This window comes from Xenopus tropicalis, chromosome 4, assembly GCF_000004195.4.
Source record: "Xenopus tropicalis strain Nigerian chromosome 4, UCB_Xtro_10.0, whole genome shotgun sequence".
NCBI classification, from domain to species: Eukaryota; Metazoa; Chordata; class Amphibia; order Anura; family Pipidae; genus Xenopus; species Xenopus tropicalis.
This window is the reverse complement of record NC_030680.2, coordinates 69,568,356-69,591,069: the sequence shown is the minus strand read 5'-3', so window position 1 is coordinate 69,591,069 and position 22,714 is coordinate 69,568,356. Positions and strand designations below refer to the sequence as shown.

The 22,714-nt window shown below is 38.2% G+C and overlaps 1 protein-coding gene across 4 annotated transcripts in view; it reads left to right on the top strand.

The window, feature by feature from the left end:
- The first annotated feature begins 3,383 nt into the window (after nucleotides 1-3,383).
- dpy19l3 (dpy-19 like C-mannosyltransferase 3) overlaps nucleotides 3,384-22,714 on the top strand; it is a 36,085-nt gene continuing 16,754 nt past the window's right edge. The window contains exons 1-11 of one of the 4 annotated variants that reach the window (XM_031900807.1): nucleotides 3,384-3,716; nucleotides 8,008-8,119; nucleotides 9,142-9,284; nucleotides 10,288-10,412; nucleotides 11,972-12,062; nucleotides 12,753-12,874; nucleotides 14,545-14,690; nucleotides 16,253-16,376; nucleotides 19,616-19,750; nucleotides 21,068-21,199; nucleotides 21,807-21,908. In XM_031900807.1, the coding sequence (XP_031756667.1) occupies nucleotides 9,182-9,284; nucleotides 10,288-10,412; nucleotides 11,972-12,062; nucleotides 12,753-12,874; nucleotides 14,545-14,690; nucleotides 16,253-16,376; nucleotides 19,616-19,750; nucleotides 21,068-21,199; nucleotides 21,807-21,908 (1,080 nt within the window). In that variant the 5' untranslated portion in view covers nucleotides 3,384-3,716; nucleotides 8,008-8,119; nucleotides 9,142-9,181. Of the gene's footprint in view, nucleotides 3,717-6,437; nucleotides 6,623-8,007; nucleotides 8,120-9,141; nucleotides 9,285-10,287; nucleotides 10,413-11,971; nucleotides 12,063-12,752; nucleotides 12,875-14,544; nucleotides 14,691-16,252; nucleotides 16,377-19,615; nucleotides 19,751-21,067; nucleotides 21,200-21,806; nucleotides 21,909-22,714 lie in introns of those variants that run through there. The other 3 variants (XM_031900808.1, XM_031900809.1, XM_031900810.1) reach the window with 3 other exon arrangements.

Below are 22,714 nucleotides of genomic sequence, written 5' to 3'. Positions count from 1 at the left end.
GACATTGATCAGGCACATTATTATACATTTTAGCCAAATGATAAGGGGTCAAATATGCTATGTTTAAGAACTTTGTAAATATCTTTCCCTTATAGAAATAGATAAGTCGGGGACTAGCTTGAGAGCGTCAGACCACATCTTATCATCTAGTGTTGGAATGTCTCTCTGCCATTTGGTCCTGTTTTTTCCAGAGGGGAAGAAGGTGCTGAGGCTAGTATAGTGTAGAACCAGGAAAGGGGTTTGGTCAGGTCTTGTCTATGAAGGTACACCTCCAGGGTTGGCGCAGCTAGTCTTATAGGCCTTGCGGGGAATTGTATGTTAAATGCATGTCGAGGCTGTAAGTGTCTAAAGAGCATGTTTGGGGTGAGGTGGACTTTTTGCTGTAGCAGGTCATAATCTTTTGCATTGGCCACCAGTAACAATATCCCCAAGAGTTTTGATACCCAGCTGTGCCCATCTAGCCCATCCATTAGTGGATCAATTATTAAATTAAAGTCACCCACCCATAGCATGGGAAAGTTGCCCATGTCCACTACTTTCTGTAGTATTTCATTAAGTATCTGCATTACTGCCAGGGGAGGCAGATCGACATTAACAATTATATATGTAGTGCCTGATATTTGACCTTTTAGCTGTCTACCCCCTCTATCCGAGGACAACGCCTCATAGTGGAAGTTTAAGGATTTCCCAATTAAGACAGCAACTCCCCTGGAGTAGGTAGAAATCTGCATGATATACTGACAATACCCAGTTATGCTTTATTTAGAGCACAAACTTTTTGCCCAACCAGATGGATCTCCTGCGACAGTATAAGATCTGCACAAGTTTTCCTAGCTGTGTCTAGAACTAGGGATCTTTTTACCTTGTCATTAATTCCACGTACATTCCAGAATAGCAACTTAAAACCAGTTTGAGCCATATTCAGAATCTATATATATTGTTACACAGGGTTGCCTGGGAGCTCCACCCATATGTAGTGGAAATGCATCTCTATGGTGTAAGAGTGTATCTAATGTACCCAGATGGTGTGATAAAAGGATCAGGCACCACAGCAAACCCCCCAGCACCAACAGTAGCTTCCAATAACACCAACAATTATTAGAGACTTTGTGACCTTGCCTCATTAAGCGAGGAGAAAGAGAAAGTGAAGAGGAAAGAGAAAACATACAAAAGAAACCCCAACATTATGTGAGGATGCTTTAATATCACAGAATGTGCTACAAGCGTACGCAGTACCAGTAGGGGCAATTTGAGGAGTCTAGAAGCGCCCTTAGTCTGGAGCTGTGAAACAAAATTTTCAGCAAGTCGAGTATTTAAAAGTGCTTAGACACCTTTAATGGAGTAGAGCCAGGTAGACTCTCCATCCTGCAAGGTACAGAGAAAGTGTTGTTGCCATAGGTGTACTCCAGCGCTGTTCTCTCGGAGACCTCTGGGGGTTTGCAGGTCTTTGCTCAAGCCATTCCAGTGCCTGCTCTGGTCTTTCAAAATAGTGTGCTCTGCCTCCATCCATTACTGGGCCGAGATCTCGTAATTTGCATTTAACTCCCATATAGGAGCTACATTTCTTTTGCACTATAGAGGAGTAATTTGGGTAAAGAGAAATCCGGGCTCTGGCCTCTCCTAGTGCAGTGTCTCTGTCTTTGTAGTTAAGTAACTTAATCAGAAACGCCCGTGGTAGGGTACCGGGAGGAAAAGATTGCATTGGCACCCGATGTGCATGTTCCACCACAAATTGTGGCAATAAAATCTCCTGTCCCAAGAGGTCTTTCAGCCATTTTTCTGCAAATATTTCAGGTTGGGGGCCCTCACTTCTTTCTAGGAGACCCACAACTCTGACTTTGGAGCGACACTGTCTATTTTCCAAATCATCCATACAGTCCGAGTTTTAATTTGGCTTAGTTCCCAGAGCAAGTTGGCTGTGTGATCTTCAACCCCACCCACTCTTTCTTCCAGTGTACCAGTTCTTTCCTGTATGTTTTGGATATCCTGCTTAATTAGAGAAAGGTCAACCTTTAGTTCCTCAACCTTATCAGTGAATGTTGAGGTTAAAGTAGTTTGACATTGCATGATGGCTGACATAAGATCCACAGTGGTTGGAGCTGTAGCAGGGTCAGTGGTCAGGTCTTTATCAGGGTCCACCAGGTGCGGGAGGAGAGGGGGCAACAGGTTCCTGGCTGTTATTTCGAGCGTATTGCTTGTGCAGCCATCTCTGATCTGGCTTTGAGTATTTTTCCCCATATTGAGTTATAATAGAAGCAGAGGTGTCAAGACTTTGATATAATAATGAAGACTCAATAATGTATTGCAGGCAGCAATGGGCCACAGGATTAGTAGAGAGTAAGGTGCAATGTACACAAGGGTAAATCACTTATTCAGCATACCCCTACAGAGGTTATGTATTACATCTTTATATAGGGCTGTAGTGTACTTAGTTCCCTAAGTAGGGTTTTAGTAGGTAGAGTTTGTTGGTTGAGTGTATAGGCAGAGAAGCATGCAATGGTCCCGTAGCAGCTCTCACTGATCTGGGAAGAGAAGCTGCACTTGTCATGGTGCTTTCTGCACAGTCATAGGCAAAAGAAAAGGGTTGCTGGGTTGCAAATAAGCGCTGGTGTTGCAGCCGCATCCAGGATGGTATTGGATTGACAAAAATCATCCTACATGTGGTTGCATGGGTCACAATATATGTAAATTACTTAAAAGATTGCCATCTGACATGACACACCTGTGGGAAGGGAATGCTGAATCTGATCTGACATTACATTACAGCCTACAGAGATCAGATTTTGTAGGATCCTACAAAATGTGTTGCATGACAAGATCTGATAAAATCTGACCGACAAAATTTTAGTCATTAGATATGTTCCATTCAGCAGCCAGTAGAATAATTTGAGTCAAAATAAGCGTATTGGTGATGTTTTTGTGTGTACATGTGTGTGTTTATATGTGTACATATAATACAAAGTAGTTATAGTGACACAAAATATTTATAGTGATGGGGGGGTTTGTGTGTGTGTATATAATAAAAAAACACTCACATATGAAGGTATAAATTCCCTGGTGCTACCTAAGACCCTAAATAGGAGCACTCAAGTGACCTTAAAAAAATGTTTATTACAGAAGCCAACGTTTCAGTGGATCATGTGACACAATGCACACTGAGCATCGTGTATAATTTAGAATTATTCATGGCTTTGTGTAATATATAGTTAGCTAATGACATGCTCAGTAGCACAGATTATTCTGTTGGGGGAGAACAGAATCAGAGGCTATGGACTTGGCAGCCCATAAGCAGTAAGACAAGAGCAGTGTATACAATGATGGGGGTGGGCAAACAGTGATGGACAAGTAGGAGGGACTGAGAGCTGCAAGAGAGAGAGAATGATTTGCTTATTGTGCAGTGGGAGGGAGAGCGTTAGGGATAGAGTGAAAATTGTTGGACATTTTTGTCAAAATAAAAAAGGGGAACAAAACCTTGATTGCTGAAAGCCTAAGTATAGAAAAATGTGGAATCCAGATTACCTGCCTTTGCCAGACGTCTCTCTTTGACAAGCAGAGAACAGCCTTGTGTTTCCACATCAAAGGAGTACTCATAGTGGGATTGCAACCCCCCTTTTCAGCATGCCTTGAGGTTTGGCCTGACTTGGTTGCCAGGGTGACTAGACAGCAGTGCAGTCAGCACACACATTTTCACTGAACAAGATTCATGAAATCAGACGGTGAGTAGGCCAGCACTATGTCGTCCTTGCATTATACTGTCTCCCACCCGGCTTACATCCTCTTTTTTGTTTGTTTCCAGTGCTGTCATTTGATTATTAGGAATTTGAAGGGTTTTTATGTCTTCCCTTTAACTGAACCTTTATAAGGTGCATGTGCTGTTAAGTTAATGCTGCTATATTAGCTTCTAAACTGCTATGTATTGTGCCACTAAACTAATCAGCCCTAGACCATGTGTATTTTATAGGTGTCTCTTCTTAAAGGAATAGTCTGCTTTGGCTGTAAATGTGCATACAGGCACATAACTATATGAGCTGCAGCTTAGGCCCAGTCTATAATACATGCTGCTGCCAAGCTGGGCTGTGGGATATTGTAAATATCTACCCTCAGTGACTGAGCCCTGTATTCATTTTCATGAAAACTCCTATTTATGTCAGAGGGAAAAAATCACAAAGAGTGTGACTGTTTGCATTCTCCTATTGTGAGTGGTTGTGAACGTGAGCTGTCAGATACAGTTTTTTTTGTACTAGTTGTCCCTAGGGTTGTAGTTTACCAACCTGGTAATGTGGATAAAGAAAAACTCACCAGCACACCCTGGCTCCTCCAAAAGAAAAAAAACTTTAGCCTGGTGCCCGGTATCAAGAGGGAACAGCACCCTCCAATCCAATCTCGAACAGCATAGATACTGGCACAGTCAGGGTCGGACTGGGGGGTGCAGGGCCCACCAGGGCTCCCTCCCCAGGGGCCCCGCAGGTGCCCCAGCCAGCCGTGTCCCCTACCCCCCCAGGGCCCCCCCTAACCCCTCCCGCAGGGCCCCCCCTAACCCCCCCCTGCAGGGCCCCCCCTAACCCCCCCCCTGCAGGGCCCCCCCTAACCCCCCCCCTGCAGGGCCCCCACCTGACGTCCTCCCCGAGCGGGTATAAATTGGACGCGTCAGGGGAGGAACAGTCAGAAGGGGGAGCGCCGGCAAAGGTCGGACTGGGCCGCCGGGGCCCATCGGGATTTTTCCCAGCGGCCCAGTCCGACCCTGGGCACAGTAAGGCGATTATAAGCAGGTAAAACCTGCACATTTATTTAGTGCAACACAGTACTCCTTGAAACGTTACTGTGTTGCACTAAATAAACGTGCAGGTTTTACCTGGTTATAATTGCCTTGCTGTGCCAGTATCTATACTGTTCTAGTTTACCAACCTGGACCATACATATGATACTTGATGCAAGGTTTACTAAAAAAGGTGAAAGCTACAGAAATTACATTTTTTTCTGAAAAGTTGAAGTCATAAATACAACGGCGAAATTTATTTATAAAAAAACTTTAGTTCCATACTATAACTGCATTTGCATAGATAATGCACATGTGCAGTAGGTAATGGAGTGTTTATGAAACTTAAATCATTCAATCATTCAGCCAAACAAGAGTTTGCATTTAGGTTTAAAAGACATACTGTATGTTAACATGAGGTGTCTTTCTTTTTACTTCTTGCTGGTTCTGAGAAATCAACTAAGCACGTAATGATGATCCACTAATTCCTGAGACATCAAGATTCATTTACTAACACTAAAGTGCAAAGCTCTGAGTTGGGCACAGAACTGAGCAAAAGACAACCGAACAAAAGTTTTTTGCAAATCTACCCGCAAGCAGGTTACCAGTTAAATTGGCAAACCACTTGGTAACTTGCTGGGCGCTCTTGCTTGAGGCAGTTCTTCGTTTGTGTACATACGTAGTAGCTACTCACACATGTGCTGGAATTTAAGGGGTAAAATGCGCTGAGGGTAAGGCTAATGCCATGCGATGCGTATGGCGCATATTTTCAGCAAGCCATATTGTATTTTTTTAAGTAATTCCTTTCACTTTAAATGGAATTATGGAGTAAGAGTGCTTTCTTAGAAACACAGTGCGATATGCAAAGCATAAAATTTAATTGCTATGTTTTTTAGGCTAATACCACACGATGCGTATGGCGTATATTTTCGGCAAGCCGAAAAACACTTACAGAGAATATGCTTCTACCTATGCCTGCACCTGAATGAATGGAATATGCTCAGGTGCAAACACATGTAGCTGAAATCCACATACAAACGTGAGAAAATGCAAAGTTTTGCGTTTTTATGCGGATGTCGGCTACATGTGCCTGCACCCGAGTGTATTCCATTCATTCAGGTGCAGGCACAGGTAGGAGCTTATTCTCGGGAAGCGTTTTTCGGCTTGCATGTCGCACTGTGTTTCTAAGCAAGCACTCCATAATTCCATTTAAAGATAAAGGAATTAGTTAAAAAAATACAGTATTGGATCATTATAGTAATGACAAAGAATTAACTGTGTTTTTTTGTAGTAGAATTGTATTGCTATTAACTCTGCAGAATGGGAAATGTGATCTGCAAGTAATAGGCAGCGGTCCCCAGCTTCGTTGTTTTGTTTCAAATATTCCCTAAATCCAGCATCAGTTCTAAGAGTGCAAAATATATAAGAATTTACTCTCTATCCCTAACTACTGCATCTTCCTCATTTCATTTTGCTGTAAGCCAATCACGGTCCTTCCTGTAGCTCTCTGTACCTCCCACAAACCTGCCTCAGCAAATCCCAGCGTGTCCCATCGCTTGCACGTACTCCTCCGCTGTCTTTGTACACAGTTGCTGTGATGTAAAATTCACATTCGCAGATTCCACTTGTGCCCTCAAAATTGGGCTTTAGCACGGACGTGTCATGCGTCACTTTCCGTAATTATACGCATGCGTCCGTTTGCTCTCTGTGTGTTACGGTAATGAGAAATGTACATGAGGTTGCTTTGTTACAACTTCCTGGATCCCTTTACAGCTGTTCTGGGGTTGTATTTCCATAAGCGACTGGCAAGTAACAGGTTGACCTCATGATAGAAGACAGTAAAGAAAAGTTAATCTAACTTGCATGGTAACTGCGTGTCCCATTTGCACCCATTGCCACTGAATAAGACGTTTGTGTACGAACGTGCTTGTATTTGTGTGTCTGTGTGTGCGTACATTTGACCATACTTGCTGTGCAACTTACAGCAGATTTTTAACAGCAATGTCAAAGAGAACTTGTCAGTATTCAGTTAACAATAGGAATATGTTTAGAGTGTTAAGTGTAATGACATACGTTCACAGGGGGGAAGGGGCGGCTGCAGAGGGAACTCCAGCTCCGGTCACAGGCACAGCAAGGAGGGCTGCAGAGGGGAACAAAGCATTACAGGACTCATTGAAACTTCCCCGGTCACAGGCACAGGGAGGGGGCTGCAGAGGGGAATGGTGCCTCATGCAGTATCACTGAAACTCCTCCGTTCGTACATAAGAGGATACAGGGATTGCGCAGTGCTGGCTGAAGCACAGTAAACTTGAGTTTCTCTCTAATAATGAAAAAAAACCTCTCTTCTATGTCCTCTGTTCTTCTTCTGCACATTCAAACAGTTGAGACATAATCTTTGGAGAGTTCAGCTATTTTTTTTCCCATGGAGCTCTGCACTCCTTTTCAGAAAGTCAGTGGCTCGTGCAGTTTTAAAACCAGGGCCAGAATTAGTGGTAGGCAGAAGAGGCAGCTGCCTAGGGCGCAACGATTGAGGGGCACCAGACAGGAGCCTCTCCTGCCTACCCCTAGTGCTACCTTGTCATTGCCTCCGCCACTTGTCATTAGCGGCGGAGGCAATGACCGATCTAATCGCACCGGGTGGGCGGAGTTGGCCGACTGGGTTGCCTAGGGTGCCCGGTCGGCTTGGCCCGCCCCTGTTTAAAACTAATGCTTCTGGTCAGTTTTTTTCAAAAAAGGTTATGGTATGTCATTACACTTAACACTCTAAACACATTCCTATTGTTAACTGAAAACTGACAGGTTCTCTTTAAATCAGTTCTTGCTATAAAAAGAAATGTAACTCCCAGCTATTTTCCAATATACTTGAATATATTTCAGTGGTTTTAAAGTTAATTGTAAATTAATTCCTCAGTGAAAGCTGTTTATCCCTCTCTGTTCTCTTGTTCTGACAAGGACCACTGAAAAAGTTCTTTACATGTGCGTATGCTTCTGCAACATTGTTTAAAGGACTGGTTTACCCTTAAGTTTAATTTTAGTATGTTATAGAATGGCTAATTATAACCAACTTTCAAGTGGCCTTCATTTGTTCTTTTTTTTTATAGTTTTTGAATTATGTGCCTTCTACCTTGACTTTTTCCAGCTTTCACATGGGGGTTACTGACCAAAAAAACAAATGCTCTTTAAGTCTACAGTGGTATTGGTAGCACAACTTTTTATCCATCTATTCAGACCATCTCCCATTTATATTCCAGGCTTTTATTCAACGGTGTAACTCGGTCCCCCTGCAGATAAGTAAGAGGGTCCTGCACGACCAATCCCTGCTCCCGCCCCCTCCTTTCGGCCGACCGTGCCATTATATTTAAGGTAGGAGAGGGGCTGGGGGGGACTAAGGTACAGCAGGTCCGGGCCCCCCTGCTCAGTTTTTAAAGGGTTAGTACACCCTTTCAACATGTGTTCAAGAAATGGGGCTTGTCCTGATCATACTTTTTGCCTGTGTTAAATAATCATGAAAAACCTATTTTCTTGTTATTTATTGAGGCAAACAGTGAATGTGAAGTTAATCCAGGTTTGATCCTTGCAAGGAAGAAAATTATATCACCAGTGCACAAATAATACCCCTTTATAATAGTCTACTAACAAAAATTTGGGTCAATGGGGGTTGTATCTACCTTGCAAGAACCAAACATGGAATTATCTACCTCACAAGTATCAAACATTGAGTAATACTAATTTCCCTGTTACTTCAAGGAATAACAATATACATCTATTTTACATGATTATAACAATATTTAAAAATATTTTTACTACAGATTTACTACAGATTTACTACAGATTTACTCATTGAACTCATGTTGAACAAGGTGGTTTACTATGCCTCTAAAAGTTGTTTCTTCTGACTTTCCTTGTTTGGTGTCACCAGTAAGTCAAGACCATATATGATGTTAGGGCTTCAACCCCCCCCCCCAAAACCAAGTACTAATGATGGTTTGTTGGACCAAAATCACCCAACCATTGCATTCCACTGGTTTTGGCTGACCCATGCATTGTAACTGTCAAGCATTCTACTGTGCACTTTGTTCCCTATTTATTTTGCTCTATACGGGAGGATTAGATAAAAGGTAGCTATGGGCAATGCATAGTTAAAGGGCCCAGACTTAGGGGAACAAATTATGCACATCATGGACATCGTCCTGTTGCCTTCAGGCTTGTAGTTCTACAACAGTTTTAGGGCTAGTGACAAGAAATCATTGCTGCGTACACAAAAATGTGTAATAGTTATTGCAAAGTGTATTAATATGCAATTATTTTAGAATCAGAAAAAAAGTCTCTACACTCGAGCATCATTTTCTAGGCCATGCTATGTTTAATTTTGTTTACTCATACAGAAATCAATTTGAAGAATAATATGAGAAATTTCTTCATACAATGACTACTGTACGGCAAAGAAAGAGAACAAATGCTTTAGAACAAAATCAGATTAACTCACACACTGAGAAAAACACAAAGCCAAACATCAAAGAGGTTTCTGGTAAGTAACAGTGCAGATGCATGTCTGAACCTGAAAAACTTGTTGTAATTTGGATGTAAGTGATAAGGCTGGTATGAAAGCTTTCATTTCATGTAGCATGCAGTATGGATATCTTGTCCACGACCTGTCTTTTGTCTGGGCTTGAAGTACCAACAAAGGGTGACTAAAGCAGCTACTAGGTATGGCATGGTTGGTACTGTTTGGATTCTGTTTGTGCATAAGTTCCTGACTGACAAGCTTTCATAGTATGCAGTGGGTTATAGGCCATGGTGCCAAGCAGCCATCACTCAAACATTGTGATTTGTCCCAAATTAATTTATTCATAATGCATGTGTTTTGTTACTAAGGCCAATGGCTCACCAATGGAGAAAAGCCAATCTGCTGCCTTTTACACCTCCTACCTTTAATCACAGACAAGCATGGGATCAACCTGTATGTGAACACAGAGAGAGTGGTATTGGTGCCAAAATGCATACTTTATTGCTTCCACACCATTATCCATTCTTTATGTTCATAAGCAATCTTGTGCATATCAGTAAACACACATAGGAGGAGAGGAAGGCAACAGATGGACTTTTCTTCAGTGGTGGAAATACATCAGCAGAAAAAATGACCCATCTGCCATTAGCCTAATGAATTGTGATTATTTCGAATGTTTCTAAGTACAATCAGCTTCTTAGATATTTTATTCATTTTTTGAGGTAGTGCTTGCAGAAAGCATATGAATACTCTATCTTTTAAAAAAAACCTTTAATAAATTAAAATTTATTTTAGTTACCATGACGTACAGAGTACTGTTTTATTATAACAGAGATAAAAGGTATAATGTTTAAAAAATAGAATTATTTATACCTGTACCTTGTTTTTTATGTGTGTGTGTTTACAGTTTTCATTATTAATATTGTTTTTGCAAAAAGATGAAAATGTAATTTTTATTATGTTATTATGTTTATTCAGAATGCATTTCATGTATTTTACCTAAATCTGTTTCTTCATTGTGCAGGTCCAACAACATGGGGAATTCTCAGTCATATTATTGGAGCAATGATGGCAATAGCTCTTGGGCTCTTAACATCATATTATGTTGCTACGCTACATGAAAATGATTTATGGTTCTCAAATATTAAGGTGTGAAACTATTTAGAATATGTTAATTTATAAAGACTACAAGCAGTAGTACAATAATTTCAGAGTACTCTAGATATTATGCCTTTCTGTCATCCAAAGTGATATTATGACTTATGAAGTACTAGTAAACTACTGTTATCACATGATACATTTTTACTCCCTTTTATCTATACTTTGGGTTCCTTTTTCCTGACTATGGGTCGTATAACATGTGATGCTTAGTAGATTTATTACTAAACGATTAAATATAAAAAATGAATATAAACTGAAAAAGTGCTCAAAGGGCCACTCTAAATAGGTTTACTTCAGTTCATTTGTCTTGGTTTGATTGCCATTAAGTGCAGCTTTAGGGCAATGACACATGGAGCTACTTGTAGCCAGCTGCTTGTCTATTCTATAAAATAGACTAAACTGGTTATTACTGATAATTGTCTCTACATGTGTTTTAGCAGAGGCAATTCTCAGTATTGTCTATGGCATGGTATTTTTAGATGTTTAGTAGCCGTGACAAGTTGCTGGCTACAAGTAGCTCCATGTGTCATTGCCCTAAAGCTGCACTTAAAGTCTTAGCCCTTAAGCTGGCCATACACGTGGCGATCTCACGATGTTTCGTACGACCGTCGGTCGCACGAAACATCGTCAGATCCGCCACACACCATTCAGGGCTGAATCGGCAGGTAAGGAGGTAGAAACAATAGGATTTCTACCTCCTTCTGCCGATTCAGCTCTGAAGGGAGAATTTTGGTCAGGCGCCTTCTATGGCGCCCGATCAAAATTTTCTAACCTGGCCGATCGGCGAGTCAACCGATATCAGCAGCTTCCTGCGATATCGGTCGGCTCGCTGACATGCCATACACGCACCGATTATCGTACGAAACGAGGTTTCGTACGATAATATCGGTGCGTGTATGGCCACCTTTAGTCATGCATGGAGTGCCAATAGATGAGCTTGGTGACATCACTTCCTCTGTCCCCCAGGAGGCTTATAGTGCTTTAAAGGAGAAGGAACGGCTAAATCACAGGGGGTGCCAAAATGTTAGGTACCCCCCAGTGATTGTAATTGTTTACCTGCAAGCTCCGGCCAGTGCTCCTGTTAGGAGAAATTTACTTTTTTACAGCTGCTGTGGTGCTCAGAGGACCTCTCTGGATATGTTTACACCAATTATTTTTTTTGGATTAAGATCCCCTGTGAAGTACTTACAGTGAAGTAGTGTTGTGCTCTAACTGAAACTCATAGAGCTATGAGGCATGCTACTTTAAAAGCAATATATATACCCTTCTTTTAGATGTGAGTTTATTTAGCTTGACTGATGTAGAAAAGGTACCTAAACACCATCTGAACTTCCAAAAAATAAAGGTAGATGTGATGTTTTCCTGTTATTTCAAACAAACATACCACTGATAGCCCATGATAGTCAGTCTGTGCTAGCTGGTAATGAAATTAGTCATCTCTGGATGTTCAGATAGTGTTTCGTCATCTTTTGCTGTGACACACCAAGGTCACTTGTTTTATTGCAATGAAGTGATTCTGTATAGTGACAAGAAATAATGTTTTACAGGATGTTGAAAGAGAGATATCTTTCAGGACAGAATGTGGCTTATATTATTCATACTACAAACAGATGCTTCTTGCACCATCTATCAAACAAGGTAAGTTGCAATAAGTGCAATAAACCAAATATAACTGACTAGTTGCTGCTTTAGTTTGTTTATTTAGTACACATTTTACAAAAATCAAACAATAATACACAGTGCATGTTTTACAGCTGACTAATCACTGATTGGTTGCTATGGGTTACTGCCCAGGTGCACATTTGCCCAGTGTTTATAAATTAACCCCAGTAGATCAAGCGACTGCTAAGGGCCTTGTGTGTGTGTGCACAACAGACCTCCACCCCCGGGGACAAAAAAGTTTTTTTTTGTTTTTTTTTTTTTTTGTTTTTTTTTTTTTTGAAGGACTAGCTGATGCCACACCAGGCTGATTCTCTGCCTGTGGAAATACGCAAGCCAAGATATTGGATATCGGCCATGTTTTTCCACAAACTGAGAGTCAGCTCCATGTGGCATCGGCCTTAGAATTAGGGATCAAGGTAGTTTGCACGGCTGTGGAGAAAACTGTGAAGCTTTATAAGGCTTTAGTTCCCTTTCTGTTAAAGTAAATGTAAGGTAAACACTTATATTTATATATATTTGTGTGTGTGTACTAAGCAGGTGGTGTGCATAAGCAATATTATACAACTCTTTTCCTTGGCAGATTGAAAAGCAAACAAAAGCTATAATTTGAAAATATGTATTTAAATGTATTTTTCTTAACACATTTTCTTTTATTATCTTATTTAGGCATTATTGATTTAATTTATGACAATAAAACAGAATCTATGAGAACAATTAATATTCTACAGAGAATGAATGTGTACCAGGAGGTTGTCCTTGCCACTATTTACAGATACCTGCCTTTTTGGGTAAGTAGTTTCAGCCACCGACATTCTGATGTTAGGTAAGGAAAATCATTTCATTCAGTTGTTTGTATCAATGTAAGCACTTTTTTAAATTGTACAAAACATTAAAAAACAGATTTACCATTCCTGCATTTTTATACATTACAATTCAAAACACACTAGTAGATGTTGTCAAAGCTCAGTTCATATTTTTTAAAAGAGCATTGATGCACCCTCATTATTAAAATAAATAAATATTCCTGGTGGCAATATCTTATGATAGATCAGTGGTCCCCAAGCAGTGGCTCGCGAGTAACCCGTTGAATTCCTGACTTGGTGGCAAGTTTTGGTTGAATAAAAACAAGATTTACTACCAAATAAAGCCCCCTGTAAGCTGATAGTGTGCAAATAGCCAATCTTAGCTCTTATTTGGCACCTCCATGAACTTTTATGATGCTTGTGTTGCTCTCCAAGTCTTTTTACATTTGACTGTGGCTCACGAGTAAGAAAGGTTGGAGATCCCTTCTATAGATCATCTCTTTTTCCGGTACAAATGCATAAAAAGACCTCATTTGCGAACATTGGTACAAATTTGCACTTAAAAAAAAAAAAAAATCTACTGCAAGTTACACATAAAAGCAGAGTTTTTATTGGTTGATATAGGTAATGGCAAAGGTGCATATTTTTTTTGAGTTTAGACATTTACAAAGCGCATGGCCTTGGGCTATTTATTACATTTTATTATTACCCATTTATCAGTTGGGTAGTTACATCATGTAAATCACTGACTCAGCCTCTCTCAACTTGAGCAGTTTGCCCTGGAGTGGTTAACGGTTTTTAAACCCAAAAATAATTTTTTACCTAATGAAAGAAAATATAATTTTAAACTACTTAACATATACATTCATTAAATTTTTTCATGAATTAAATGTTATTTGAAAATTTAAAGCTTTTTACACCTAAAAATATATTTTTCAAATGTTGAAAACATAATTCAGGTATATTGGAGAATAGCTTAGTATGACAATTTTTTTCATTAGGCAAAATTTTATTTTGGGTTTACAACCCATTTAACACATTTCTTCTATGGGGAGACGGGCACAGTAATAAAAGTTTAACTATATGAAGCTATAAGGAAAAATATAAGAATTGTATTGTGACTCTGCATAAATAGCAAAACTCTACAACTGTATAAAGTGGCTAGGCCTTGAAGTGTTGGGATCCTTAGTTTAATTACAACCTGGGGACTACCTGCAAGGCAGTGTATATTTTTCCTTTTCTGGCGGTTTTTGCTTTACTTCCAAACTTCAGAAACATACACGGAGGTTCATTGGCTTCTGATGAAATCGCCCATAGTGCGTGGATTTAATAGGGACCTTGGGCAGGAAGCAATGTGAGCAAAGAATAATGTTTGTATAAATGTGACAAATAAATAATTATTTCTCTTTTTATAAAAGAAATGATTATATTTCATGACCAGTGGCACTGCAGCAGGTGCACCCTTAATTTCAAAGTTAACACTTTCACAGTTTTATTACAAAATATTAGTATGTGACTAGCCAAAGGCTCTCTCAAAACAGCCTACTACATCTACTCTAACACAATTTTTATTGACTGTTTTAATCCATCCTTAACAAACCTCTTTTGGTTTTTTATATAGCTATTTTATAATGCATTATACCTTATTTTTACAGAATTATTTGGAGCCAGTTTACTTCTACATTTACACTCTGTTTGGGCTTCAAACCTTGTATGTAAGTGCTCTCTACATTAACAGCTGGTTGCTCAGTAGAACGTGGCTTTCTGGGTTATTAACAGCAATATGGTACATTTTTAACAGGTAAGTATTGACAGTTGTTAATCATCTAAAAAATCACCAAATCAACTTATACCATAATCAGTGGTTAAATGCCCATATCATGTAAAGTACATTCCATACTGATTTACTTCCTCTGGTACTGCTAAAAATGGAGCAAATAAAACAAATGTTTACTGTAGCGCTGTTAAGATGTGTTGAGGGAAGTCCCAGTAAGGAACAAAATGTTAATTTTACAGTAAATGATTTGTATCTTGCATAAGAGTGCTCTACTATACTGTATATGTATATATACATATATACCAAAGGCATGCATTAAAGCAGTTGTCCACCTTTGAGTACGATTAGAAAAAATTCGGAGCAACCACAATAATTTCTGATGTGAGTAAATTGCATGAAAATTTGTGTCGTGGTCGTACAAAAATATTGTGGTTGCAATCCGAAAGTTACGAAATTACATAACGATCGTAAACAGCGCGAAAACCTTTCTGACTTTGATCCTTCAGTGCATGATTTTGGAAGCTTTCCATAGGACTCAATGGCACTCTACAGCTCCAACCTGGCCAAAAGATAGTCACAATACCAAAGCTTGAATGAATAATGAAACTTTTGTTGTCATTGCGCAGAGCACGAAAAGTCCGACTTTTTTGTGGAATAACGAACATATCACGAAAAAGTACTTTTTCGATATTATCATTAGTATGAAAAGTTCTAAACTTTAGAAAAAATACTATTTTTTTCTAATCGTGGTCATCGTGATTTAATGAATGGGACCCTTAGGGGCTGATTTACTAACCCACGAATCCGACCCGAATTGGAAAAGTTCCGACTTGAAAATGAACATTTTGCGACTTTTTCGTATTTTTTGCGATATTTTTCGGCGTCTTTACGAATTTTTCGTTACCAATACGATTTTTGCGTAAAAATGCGAGTTTTTCGTAGCCATTACGAAAGTTGCGTAAAATTGCCCGATTTTTTCGTAGCGTTAAAACTTACGCGAAAAGTTGCGCCTTTTTCGTAGCGTTAAAACTTAAAAGGTGCGAAGTTTCACGTAAGTTTTAACGCTACGGAAAAAGCGCAACTTTTTGCGCAAGTTTTAACGCTACGAAAAATCGCCAGATTTTACGCAACTTTCGTAATGGCTACGAAAAACTCGCGTTTTTACGCAAAAATCATATTGGTAACGAAAAATTGGTAAAGACGCCGAAAAAATCGCTAAAAATACGAAAAAATCGCAAAATACCGATCATTACGAAAAAACCGCAATCGGACTCATTTCGACCCGTTCGTGGGTTAGTAAATGTGCCCCCTAGTGTCATGTAGAGAGTAATATTCTAAGACAATTTGCAATTGGTCTTCATTTTTTATTATTTGTAGTTTTTTTTCACTATTTAAATTTTTGTTCTGCAGTTGAACCAGCCCCTTAATCCAGCACCAGGGGCAAAGGCTTTTTCATTTCTTAATGTTTAATAAATTTTCATGGGATGTTTAATTATTTAAATAAACGGTGAGCCACTTGCAAGAGATACATCAATTAAAAAGTGTTTGAAAGCATTTTTAACCTTGTTCTGTGTTATTTATTAAAGGGTTGATACTACAAGAGTTGAGTTTACAATACCTTTAAGAGAGAATTGGGCACTGCCATTTTTTGCTGTTCAAATAGCTGGAATTACCTATCTGCTCAGACCTAATTTAACAGCTCTTAAGGAAGTAAGTATAAGAGAAATTATTGAAAAAACAGAAAAAAACCTCATTAGTTGAAGTATTTTTCCCCATGTTGGCATAGGTGCAAGCAGAGATGCCAAACTTCGTCTTATTTAAGGAAGCCTGCTTAGGGCATTCATAAATCTGCCCCTTAGCACAGATTTATCAACTTTTGAATCTGAGTTTTTACCATGATTATAGGTTTTTTGCACTAAAATTCACAAATTTAAATTAGTTTTCGAAATGCGAATGTTTAAGATTTATTAAGAAAAATTTTTTTTTTTACATTTAATATTTTAAAAAAAACTAAACCATCTATAATGCCATTTCCAAAACCATTGAGACCACTTGTGTAAAATGTAAATAAAAAGAGAATGGGATGATTTGCAAATCTTTTAAACCCTATATTTAATTGCAAACAGTATAAATACAACAAATCAAATGCTTTTTAATATGTTTTTTGGTTTTCTGAAAATATATGTTCATTTTAAATTTAATAGCAACAAAGCATTTCCAAAAAGGTTGTGACAGTGGCATGTGTCCCACTGTTTTGCATCACCTTGTCTTCTAACAACACTCTGTGTCATGGAAACTGAGGAGATCAATTAATGTAGTTTTGAATGTTCAGTATTGTCCCATTCTTACCTGACATAGTATTTAAGATGTTCAACAGTTCTGGGTCTCTTTTGCCATATTTTTCCTTTTGTAATGAGCCAAATGTTATTAGTGGGTAACTGCTCTGGACTGCAGGCAGGCTAGTTTAGCTCCTGGACTCTTTTACTATGGAGCCAGCTGTTGTGATACATTCAGAATGTGATGTAGCATTGCCTTGCTGAAAGAAGCAAACAGAAACAGACATCATCTGGATTGTAGTATGTGTTGTTCCAAAACCTGTATATATCGTTCAGTATTGCACCCCATACCATCGTGGATGCTGGCTTTTAAACTGTGCTCTGATAAAAAGCCGGATGTCCTCCTCCTCTTTAGCCTGTAGGATGCTTATGATTTTTAAAAAGAATTTTCAAGATTCCAGTTCATCCAGGTCATGATATACAGTATCTAGTAGAATTTAGTCTAGAACACCTCTCATCTGAGTGGCTTCTTCAGTTCAAATGAGTAGTAGGGAATTCCCCAGCATTTAAACCCTTGAGGGTAGAACAGTAACAGACATCCAACCACAATAGTTTCATTGAACTTATTCAGTTAGGTGTTGGGTGAAATTTACAGGCTTAAGAAAGTTTGATCCAGTCACAATTGTACATTATTCTCATTGAGGCAGGTGTTAATCTTTCAAAGTACATGACCGGAAGTGAGAATTGTTTTGAAGCTGCTCGGATAAGGAGCAAAGCAGCATTGTACGTTGTCGCAGGCCCCCTTCTCTGTTCAGGGATGGTTTTTTTAGTCTTGCATAAATGGCCTCTTTCACACTTCTTTCAAACCATCTGTCTTCTCGGTCCAAAATACGCACATTGCTGTCCTCAAAAGAGTGTCCCTTTTCCTTGAGGTGTAGACTGCTGAGGAGTTCGCCCTCCTATGTTGGAGCACTCTTCACTACAATGGACAGCATAGGCCACATTACTTTTCATGTGCTTTGGTGTTGGGTCTTTAGCATGCACCAACTTCTCAGAGTGTTGCTGGGTTTGAAAAACACAGGAATGTGATGTTTGTTAAAAATTCTATGTACAATATGTTTCTGGAACATCAGAAAAACAAACATCACATTCTTGTGTTTTTCAAACCCAGCAACACTCTGAGATAGAAGTCGGTGCACCCTAAAGGCCCAGCACCAAAGCCCATGAAAAGTAATGTGGTCTATGTGCATATATTTTTCAGAAAAAATATTTTTTTTTCCATTTCAACATTTGATATGTTGTCTTTGTACTGTTTGCAATAAATTTAAATGATTTGCAAATCTTTCCTTTCTCTTTGTATTTCAATTTTTCAGTGTCCGAGGTTTTTTGCAAACAAGGTTGTAAAAGCTGGCAAATTCATGTTGAAGTCAATAGTTGTTGTCCCAGGCAAAATGCAAGCGTGTTTTTCAATTTAAGTTTTTTAGCCTTATCTAAATTTTTCTCAAAGTTAGTACACTAATGAGTAGAGTGCAATTTTGCTGCGTTCAGGTTTTTTTTCACATTTCTAATCAATCAAAGTTTTCAAGCTTTTTAAATAAGCACATAGAGTTTGGTAAGTTTTTGTTATTAAACATTGCATTTTGAAAATTTGATAAATATGCCTCTGAAAGTTGCTTTTATTTGCAAATGCTTGTATTTTTTTGCATGTACTGAATTTGAAGTGATGCTGGCATTTTTGTTTGTGTCTGAAATCATGTTGAGAGGAGTAGTGCTGTAAAATGACTTTAAGGGAAGATTTATTATATAAGTGTAAAAATGATAGCTCACTACAGAAAAACTTACCAACCTGCTATTCAATCCTATGGAATTTTTAGAAACATACTTATCAATGGTCGATAGTTAGAGTAAACCATTTTATAAATGCACTTCTAAAATTCCCATAGAAATGAATAAAACATGGGTGAGTTTTTTCTGTAGAGAGCAATAATTTCACACTTTGATAAATTTGCCCCCAAATGTGCTTCCTTGGAATAAGAATTTTCTTGTAGTCATGTGACTTGTTTGACATTTTGACATTTCCTGAAAAAAAAAAAAAATTAAAAAAAGAGTGATCACATCATGCTTTAGATTTTTTTTTCTTACTCTTTATTTGATTTTTTTTTTCCAGATAGTCAAAGGAAAGCTGCATTCCAGCAAGGTACAGGCACATTAGTCAGGAAAGTTTAAACATGTAGTTAAGCAATACCCTTGCCTGTTTGTGAGGAGTTCCCTTTATCCACATTTTTTATGTTTTCCTGAGTGCAAACTGAGCAGACAAACCCTAGCTTATAACGTTCATTTAAACACCTGACTGTAGCTGCCATCTCTTTTAACTGAAACAAGGGGAACTACCGCCTCTTTAATATGCAAATGCCGGCTGTATAAAGTATTGGAACAATTTTCAGAGAGCAGTGTTTCACCCTAAAAATAATACTTGGCAAGTGGTGCTCTTACAGGGAGAGCTTTTTGAATTGTTTAATAGATTCCACGCCAGAACTTTCAAATATTCACAATATAAATGTTAACAGAGCTGACTTCAATAGGAACAACAAGCACATCTCTGTGAACATTTTATGTATCCTTGTTTATCTTATACCTGACTTTTACTATGTATTGTGTTGTTTCTTTGTGCAGAGAATGGCCTTGAGTGTGGTGTTTATTTCAACTTTCATCTTTAGCATCACTTGGCAGTTCAACCAGTTTGTATTGCTTCTCCAAGCACTCGTCCTGTTTGCTCTTGATTGTTCAGACATGATTCCTGCCATAAAGGTAAGTTGTGAAAAAAAAATGTTTTGGACATTATGTTAAAACAAAAATATGTATTTTTGCCATCAGTGTATGTGCTGTTTAAGTGATAGAGACATAATAGCTAAATTGCATAAGTACACTTGCAAACAGCAACCAATCAAAAATTAGCTCTGAACAGTTTACTACAAGTAGGAAAATAAAAGCAACGGTCTGATTACCCCAGTTCTTCTCCCCATTCTCTGAGTTGATATCTAACTACTTGATATACTTGGACATTTGTGTGCCTTGATAATTTTAACATTCCAAATTATCCTATGTGTGATTACAATGAGTCTTTGGCATGGTTTGCAGTGATTATTGGCCTCTGAATAAAAATATTGTCTTGGCCTGTATGCATTTCCAAGCTGAGCTAGGGACATAAATATACTCGCTTTAGTTGGGTAGATGTGTAGGGCTGGCAACTGAAATTTCACATATTATCACATATTTTAATATAACACCATAATTAAAAACTTTAATAAGCAAATATCACTAGTTGTCAGGAGTACAACCTGCTAGAAAGGGTCTGCATAGCTATGAAGATCTATGTCTATGAAGATTTTCATTCATCCAGGTCATGGTATATCTAGTATAAATAAATTTAAAGCAACTGGACTTGTTAAGTAATCATTGAAGACGTTTCACTACTCATCCGAGCAGCTTCTTCAGTTCAACTGACTGGTATGGGAAGTCCTCAGCATATATACTCTTCCACTAATCCAATCACAATGGCACTTGGTAACTCTTCAGAGAGGTGACATCTGAAACTCACAGAGGTGTGAATGCTGCGGAGTTACTTTGAAAGGATTACCAGAGTATCATGCAACTCTTCAAATAGGTGTTACTTGTTAGAGTTGCATGAATGGATGTTGCATGATACTTTGGTAATCCTTTCAAAGTAACTCCACAGCATTCACACCTCTGTGAGTTTCAGATATTACCTCTCTGAAGAGTTACAAACTGCCATTGTGATTGGATTAATGGAAGAGTATATATGCTGAGGACTTCCCATACCAGTCATTTGAACTGAAGAAGCTGCTCGGATGAGTAGTGAAACGTCTTCAATGATTACTTAACAAGTCCAGTTGCTTTATATTTATTTATACTAGATATATGAAGATCTATGTAACTCTCTTTCTGTAATATAAATATATATGTTTATATAGCTTAATCCTGTTGTAACTATAGGAATAAAATCTATTTAACTGTCAGATAATTTTGGAATATGAATTCCTATTATTGTCAGGGTAAGCTGTTAACCGTTGGATTTAACATGTGTTAATGGATTATGTATTGCAGGTAGCAAAACTGTACTTGATACAAGTGACATGCCTGCTGGCGGTTTGTGTGCTGCAGTTTAATAATACCATGATTCTGGGATCCCTTGTTCTCAGCTTTGTTATAGCAGCAATGCTAGTAAGAAGACTTCAGGTAACAAGCACTACATACAGAATACATATTAATTACGCAAGATATCGGCTTTAAGAAAGGATTGTATTGTAGTGTAAAGCTTGTATTATACTATGAATGAAATGTGTTTAGTTTTTTTTTTTTTTACTATTGATAGATATTCAATTCAATAAACTATAATATTTTTACAGGTATAGGACCCGTTCTCCAGAATGCTTGGGACCAAGGGTATTCCGAATAAGGGGTCTTTCTGTAATTTGGATCTCCATACCTTAAGTTTACTAAAAAAATCAATAAAACATTAATTAAACCCAATAGGATTGTTTTGAATCCGATAAGGATTATTTATATCTTAGTTGGGATCAATTACAAGGTACTGTTTTATTACTACAGAGAAAAAGGAAATCTGTTTTAAAATTCTGAATTATTTGATTAAAATGGAGTCTATGGGAGACGGGCTTTTTGTAATTCGGAGCTTTCCAGATAACGGGTTTCCAGATAAGGGATCCTATACCTGTACCACCTTTTGGCTAAGAAAGAAAAATCATATTTATATCTAAGTATTAATCCTTAAATTATTTAAATCTTAAAACAATGTACTATGCATAACTATTTTTTTTACTTTCAGAGAAACCTAAAAAGGGGAGATCTTCTGAGGAGACTTTGTAATCTCACAATTCACATACTCCTGGTTCTCTTTTTAACTTGGCTCATAAATAAAACAACTAAGGTATGTCAGTTTTTATATGTACAGCCTACTATACAAAAATTTAAATCCTGCTATACATGCAAACACATGGTTCTTACATAAATAACAATCAATAACCCTCTCCTAGATATCTCCCTTTTTTTAGACATCCTTCATTTAATTTCAAAATCTAAAATCTCACTTATGTAGTGAGATTACAGGGCATTTTATGCTTTTAATATATTAAACTGTAATTAAAGGGAAACAATAATGAAAAATGTTTCAATAATATAAAAAATACAACAACTAGTCAAACAATTTGACAAGAAAATACAAGAGTATTGTAGAAATGATACCTATATTGGCTAACAATAGCAGTACATTGCAAGCTTTCGGAGCTCTAAAGCCCCTTCATCAGACAAAAGGGGCCTTAGAGCTCCGAAAGCTTGCAGTGTATTCCTATTGATAGCCAATATAGGTATTATTTCTACAATACTCTTGTATTTGTGTTTTTTAAATTATTTTTGACACTGGCTAACACGATACTACAGTTTTTGTTTTGTGACTGTACGGTGCTTTCACCTGTCCTGGCCTGAAAGAGGGTAGCAGGTAAGGGATTAAAATCATTGAGGGGAAAACGTAGACCTCAAACTATTTGCAAAACTCATGGCCACCAGGTTAAACACAGTGCTCCCCACACTAATCCATCACGACCAGGTAGGCTTTGTACCGGGCCGACAAGCCGCAGACAATGTCTGAAAAGCGATCAATCTAATTTCCCTAGCTCATAAAATAAAATCCACTACACTCCTACTATCCCTGGATGCACAAAAGGCATTCAACAGGCT